Consider the following 6612-nt stretch of genomic DNA (forward strand, 5'->3'; position numbering starts at 1 on the left):
TTTTATGTTACCATGATATCATCATTTAAAAAAAATATTAAAAAAAATTTCTTCTTTCCGATTAAAATTTTCAATGTTCAGCGAGTGAACTCGGAGTTAAATTTTCAACAGTTTAGTGTTTGTAAACAACAGTGGCCTCGTTGGTTGGCCCGCGTGCAAGTCTCGAGCCACGTCCATATCAGATTCATTGGATTATTCGATCCAATGATCGGCCCAATTTCAAGGGCACCCCAATTTGCTCGTCACACAACTGCCGTGTGGTAATACTTTCACCGTAGTATCGAAATATCCCCATATTATACCCCACATTCTGTTCTTGGCTCTCAGTACGTACTAGATCTTTCATACCGAAATTGCCTAAATATTTCATGTAATTGGCACATCATTATTTCTTTCAAAAGAGCTCATCATAAAGAGAATAATGCAGAGGCAATATTTGAAAATGAAATGGCTAATACAATTCTCTCTTTGCCTGTGTCTCTGTTTTTGTTGTCATGAAAGTGTGGGAACATTGGCAAACAAACAAATGTATATTTTCATTGATCATTCATGCTAAACAACATGAAAATGTTCTTCGCCCTTCATTCTGCAAATTTATCCCACTTTGTTGCACGGGACTAACTTTTGTCAGCCTATTTGCTGCACATCCATGGGAGTGGGGAGAAAAAGGGAACAAGTTAGAATAATTCAAAGTACTATTAGCCTTATTCAAGTAACTCTACCTGTTTCGAAGAAGAGTTCGTTGATGTTGAAGGCAGTTTTTGCGGATGTCTCCATGAAGAACATCCCATTTTCATCCGAAAATTTCTCCCCGTCCTGCATGAAACTCCGGAACAAAAGTTTGTACCGAATCACAACTTGTTACTTGCTCGTAACGAATGCCAGGATTTTCACATGAAGGGAAAAATTAAGAACTTTCAAGTTCAACAGTTTTAGTGGTTGCCAAATGAGCTTTAGCGAATACATAACATATCAAAAAAATTTACGATTCTGCAGAAAAATTAAAACATTGGTAAAGGAGAGAGACGACCGAAAAAGGTGACAATCATACCTCGTTCTTGACCTCTCTTTTCGATTCCAAGTCACATTTGTTAGCCACCAAAGCCATGACCAGATTTGGAGAAGCTGGAAAATGGGTGACCATGGAACAAGCGCCAATCATTTTGGACTAAATATTACTTGCAAACATACCATAATTTGTACTCATATAAAATCCGACCCATCAGTTTTCGTGTCTAAACATAAAAGAACCAAAGTTTATTACATAAAAAATGTAATCCAATTTTTAAATCAAAATACACACGATATAAAATATTGAAAAATGGTTTGGTGTATGCTACACCGGTAATGTTGTGTGTTAATTACTACTTACTTCCATTGTATTTTACACAAGATGTTATCTGAACGTCTGAATTGAAAACAAAAAAATGCTAATAATGATCTCACGTTGTTTGTTTTTATTTCGACTTAACTTACAATACCGGAAGAAACGAATCACCTTTTCTTTTGAGCTCTTCCACCCATTTCTTGGCTCTTACAAAAGTGTCCTGAAACAGATATACAACATTCATTTTTCAAACCAATACAAACTTATCTAATGGAACTGATAACAGATATCACGAATGCATACCATGTTGGATATGTCGTAAACGACTATCGCTGCCCCTGCACCACGGTAGTACATCGGAGCTAAGCCGTGGTACCTTTCTTGGCCTGCCGTGTCCCATATATCAAATTTGACAGTTGCTTCTGGTAATGACAGTATCTGAGTGAAAAATGCTGCCCCTATTGTTGCTTCCTACGTACACATGTATATATATATATGTATATTTATATATCTTATGTTGGAGATCATAGGTTGCACCGTTGCAAGAAAATGAAAATGAAGTCAATGAAAAAATATAATTAAAATTGTAGTGTTTAAAAGGCATATTACCTGGTGTTCAAAAAATTGTCCTTTCACAAATCTTAGCGCCACACTAGTTTTCCCAGTTCCCATGTCTCCCAAAAGAACCTACAAAATGCAATTACATATAATATGATATCGAGTATTTTAATGCATAGACTGAAATCTCTGCATTTAACTAAAATATCATATAGCATTAATTTATAAAATCGAGCTAATCAAACCTATTTTTCGCCTAAAAATTTAGCTAACTGAATTGAAAAATATAGATAGAATTTTGTCCCAGATATGTGAATACGAAAATTAAAGAAAGTTCGGACATACCCACCAGCTTAGCTTGAATAATTTTGTTCCCACGGCCTGCCATTTTTCAAAGCTGTGTGTGTCTGTTGTACACAAGATAGTGAGCAATTGTATATTTCTCCTCCCCTTCAAAGACGAATGTTAGGTTGGATTTTTCAAAGCTGTGTGTTTTGACCGACTGTTTGATTTTAGTGATATTATTTGATCATGTAATATATAGAATTTCTTCATCATTAAGTGTTGTGGCCTTCTACGTAGCTGACTACTTTCCGTCGGATGTAAAACAAGGACTTAAGAATTGTTGGGTTCGGAGTGTTATGAAAAATGAGACTATTCAGTTTGTGTAGCAACGTATGTTGTTAGAGTAGATGTTCAACAAGCCAATTTATGGATGTGTATTTTATTTATTTTGACATATAAACACTCTTTATTCAATTTAATGATTATTTTATTGATATTCTTTTATATTTATATCCATGTATCAACATTAATATAAAGACATTGAGATTACTATTGTAGGACCTAAAATCCAATTTACTAAATCGCATTCATTAAATTAAATAAATATTATGATTATTATTTTTAAGTTTAATTGATTTAAATTCTTTATTTGAAATTATGTGCTAATAAAATAATTTATTATTTGTTTAAATGATTTTATTTTACTAACTATTTAATTAATCTTTTTAATTGTTTAAGTTTATCTATTTAAATGATTTTATTTTGCAATTTAAATTGTTTTAATATTTTATAGGTTTAGGCTTGTATATTTAAATGCTTTTAATTGAAATTGGTTAGTTTATTCTTTTAAATGATTTTAATTGTTTAGCTTATTTGTTTAAATATTTTCTAGTGTCCAACTTATTTAATATTTTAAATTATGATTTTTAAAATTGTATTTTTATTTAATGCAATTTAATTTATAGTCCTAATTGCTAATATGGTTTAGCACTTTTTTTTAAAAAAGTGTAGCATTTTTTCATGAATTTCATAACACTCACATTTTCTAGGTATTCACTTATATTTACCACACTTGAAAGTGTAAACCCTAGCCTCCAACACATTACACACTCAACTCACGCACACACACACACACACTCACACACACAAACACCCGATTCTTCCCTGTTCTTCCAAGAGAAACCAGCGGCCATCTCCTTTTTAACGCCGCAGTTTCTTTCCCTCCATTCCACTTCGGCAAAGCATCCTCAAGGCTAGCTGAGCGAGCTGTTTCTGTTCCATTTGAGCTCGGATTCCGGCTCGTTACAACAAGCTCTCAATCGACCATAGCTCACTCAAGTTTCTTGTTCTCTTTTGATTTCTAGCTTAGGCAAGAATGTGGTTTTCTTTCTCACCTTGTAGATTATTATGTAGTGCATTTTATTGTGTCTTGCATTTTAAGCATTTTTCGAAGTATGCGTGCCCTGTTTTCTTTGAAATGTCACTGGAAACATCAGCTTGGTCTATGCATGATTTTATTATGCTTAATATTGAGGATTTAAGATGGTTATGCATTTGTATTGGTGTTTGCAATGGTGCCAAGTTTTTGTTTCGAAAGATTTCAGAATTTCTAGCAAGCTATGTGGTTCGAATTCTCCATTCTTCAGTGTTCTTCATGCTATGTTGGTTCGAAATTTTCAGTATTTCCTAAGCATGTTGGATCGAATTTAATGGTTCGAATTTTCCAGTTTTCCCCTTAGCTTGTGATGTTCGAAACTGTCCAGAATTTTATAGCATATGGTTCGAGCATTTTTTTTTTTCAGTTTTTCCTTCATGCCTTGAGCTTGAAACTTTCCAAATTTATGTACATGGCTTTGTTCGAAATTTCAGATTTATTCCCATGTCTTGTTGTTCGAAATTTCTAGTTTATTGCATATCTTGTTGGTCCGAAATTTTCAAATTTACTTCATGCTTGTTGGTTCGAAATGTCCAGAATTTTTCATAGCATGATGTGTTCGAATTTTCAGTTTTTAGTTGGTTTATGGTTCGACTTATTTCCAGATTTTACACATGGTTTGGTTTGAATATTTGGTGTTGTATTGTGTTGATTTGGATGGTGAATTAGGGACTACCATGTGTGAAATGTAGTCACATTGTAGTGTTTAGAATGGCTTGAAGTTAGTTGTGATTTGGAAGTGAAGGAACTTTGATGGTGGGGTTGTTAGGGCTCGGTTTTGAAGGTGTGTAGTGGCTGCCATATTTGAGCTACGACGAGGTGTTTGGGTGAGTTATTTTGGGGCTTGGGATGAGCTTATGGGTTGGAATTGGTCCTAGTCTAGTAGCTTGGAACATGGGAGTTTTATAGCTAAGTTTTTGGTTAAGTACAAGAAGGGGTATTGTGCAGATTTTTCTAAGTGTTGGATTGTCCGGGAATGTATAACTATGGCAGGGTTAAAAGTGGAATTTTGTTATGGGTTCGGGTCTGGAACTTGTCTTAGATGTCGGGATTATGTCGGTTCAAGCGAGAATCAATTCGGTTAAGCTTTGGTTGAGTTCTAGATTTTTGAAGGTAAAGGTGCAGAATTCTAGGCTTTTAAACTTGCTGCCCGGAAATAGAATTTTTATAAATTGATTGCTTAGGAATAAAATTTCGAGGATGATTTTTCTACTTAGTTCTAAGTGTCATGGAGTCGTGGATTTAAGGGAAATATTTTTTGAATAAGAATCAAGCAAGTTACAAATTTTACGAGCGAACCACTCGAATTTGTCTTAAGCGCTAAATTATGGTTTAGTTTCTCATCCTTTGGTTTGTCTCCTAAATCACCATCCCGGTCATCCATGTGTGAGTCATATGCATGATTATTGAGTAAACATTTATATGTACGTCATATCTACATATGCATGCTAAGTCCATGAATCAAGAATGAAAGAAAATATGTTAGGAACGAAGTGAGATGATTGTGACTATAGAAAGTATGAGTTTGGACGAGTTGGGAGACGTTCTGACTTTCCTTACCAAATTTATTGGTTTGGACAGGCCGGGAGAAATCTTGGTTTCCCTTACCAAGTATGGGTTTGGACGGGCTTTGGCTTCCCTTACCAAGTATGGGCAAGACGGGTTGGGAGATATCCTGACTTCCTTGCGGCATAGTGCACTGCAGCCATGATCATGATCGAAATCACAAAGTCACAATCCCAGGATCTAAGTTCAAGTATTTATGACTATATTTCAGTACAGTTTATGCAGATATATGGATTATGTTCGACATAGCCATGCATATGTTACATTCATGTTCACTTCATTCTTTAATAATCATTTGTTTAAGTTAAGGGCACAAAGTATTTTATTACAAGTTATTTTTAATCTGCGTGTGCATGTATTTATGTAGTACTCGTTATTTTCCTCATATTATTGTTGGGCCCCTAGGTTCACTACATTTACTTGGTGCAGGTTGGATTATTTTATGAGTTCGAGGGGCATGACTATCGAGCGGACTGCAATGCGGGTACGGCACATCCCTCCGACCTATTCCAGTCTTCCGCAATAGTTTTTCAAACTTTATTACTTTAAAGTCTATTATTTTATTTATTGGTTTAATGTAGTGTAAGGATTTATTGTAAGTATATGGGTATGTAAATATTAAATTATTCAACCTTTGGTTGTTTGATTATCGAAATTCTTTATTGGGTTCTCGTTCTTTTCTCGATCCAGTTTATTTAGTATTGTCGGTTGTTTTCTTTTCTTTTAAATTTTCTATCTGTGACAGGTAGGTTGTAATTTAAACAGAGAGGTCATGTCGAAATTTTTTAATAAATCTTTTTATTTTTTTTGAAAATCCGTATTTTATTTAATTATTAATTAGTATAGAGGTCATGGTCGTTTCAACTATAGTCCATGAGAAATTCGATTACGCAATTGTTGGTAATCATGACACATTTCTTAGTAAATGTAATCTCTAAATTAGTTCCTGGTCGATGAGCTCTCAAGAAGAAGGATATTGACAAGCTCGATCGAGACCAGTATTCGAGTTATTTTGATTATACGTTTCATTAGCATGGATGTAGAGACATCCGCATACTCGAATAGGTTCTTATTGGATAAGTAAACTGAACAACCCTCGCCTAAATTCTCTAAGTGGTTACCATTGATCGAATATAGAATTTAGAGTTACAGTTGTGCACCATTAATCCTCACGACCCAATACACCAATGTAGTTCTATCTAATGAGCACTACATAGTGACTAGTTTTTCAACTCCTTGAGGGTCATAAGGTGGCAAGTTTGGTGCATTGTAAATTGGATAGGAGCTTGTGCATTGTAGTTGTGAATTCAATTGCTCACTTTTAATAGTGGATTTCCTATGTGTTCTATCAAATAAATATCTCAAGGAATCTTTGGCCAGAATAGAATGTATGTTTTAGAGAAAAGAGTTTCTCTAGTTACATATGAATGAGATATGACAT

At 34.4% G+C, this 6612-nt stretch overlaps 1 protein-coding gene and 1 long non-coding RNA gene across 3 annotated transcripts; one reads left to right on the forward strand and one right to left on the reverse strand.

The window, feature by feature from the left end:
• Nucleotides 1–408: 408 nt before the first annotated feature.
• On the reverse strand, nucleotides 409–2375 carry LOC140882597 (ras-related protein RHN1-like). 2 transcript variants are annotated; one of them, XM_073288686.1, is made up of 7 exons: nucleotides 2235–2375; nucleotides 1937–2014; nucleotides 1631–1798; nucleotides 1499–1547; nucleotides 1052–1125; nucleotides 723–816; nucleotides 409–639 (listed from the first exon to the last, which is right to left on the reverse strand). In XM_073288686.1, exons 1-7 carry the CDS (start codon nucleotides 2271–2273, stop codon nucleotides 548–550), a joined length of 594 nt encoding a protein of 197 aa, XP_073144787.1. In that variant the 5' UTR covers nucleotides 2274–2375; the 3' UTR covers nucleotides 409–547. The 2 variants fall into 2 exon arrangements, with proteins under 2 accessions (XP_073144787.1, XP_073144788.1); XM_073288687.1 differs by having other exon boundaries at nucleotides 2231–2361.
• Nucleotides 2376–3256: 881 nt separating this feature from the next.
• LOC140882226 (uncharacterized) lies at nucleotides 3257–5848 on the forward strand. The gene is made up of 2 exons (XR_012150167.1): nucleotides 3257–3539; nucleotides 5187–5848. It is a non-coding gene; the product is annotated as an uncharacterized lncRNA (long non-coding RNA).
• Nucleotides 5849–6612: the final 764 nt, after the last annotated feature.

Source organism: Henckelia pumila, chromosome 2 (genome assembly GCF_033568475.1).
Source record: "Henckelia pumila isolate YLH828 chromosome 2, ASM3356847v2, whole genome shotgun sequence".
Taxonomy (NCBI): Eukaryota; Viridiplantae; Streptophyta; class Magnoliopsida; order Lamiales; family Gesneriaceae; genus Henckelia; species Henckelia pumila.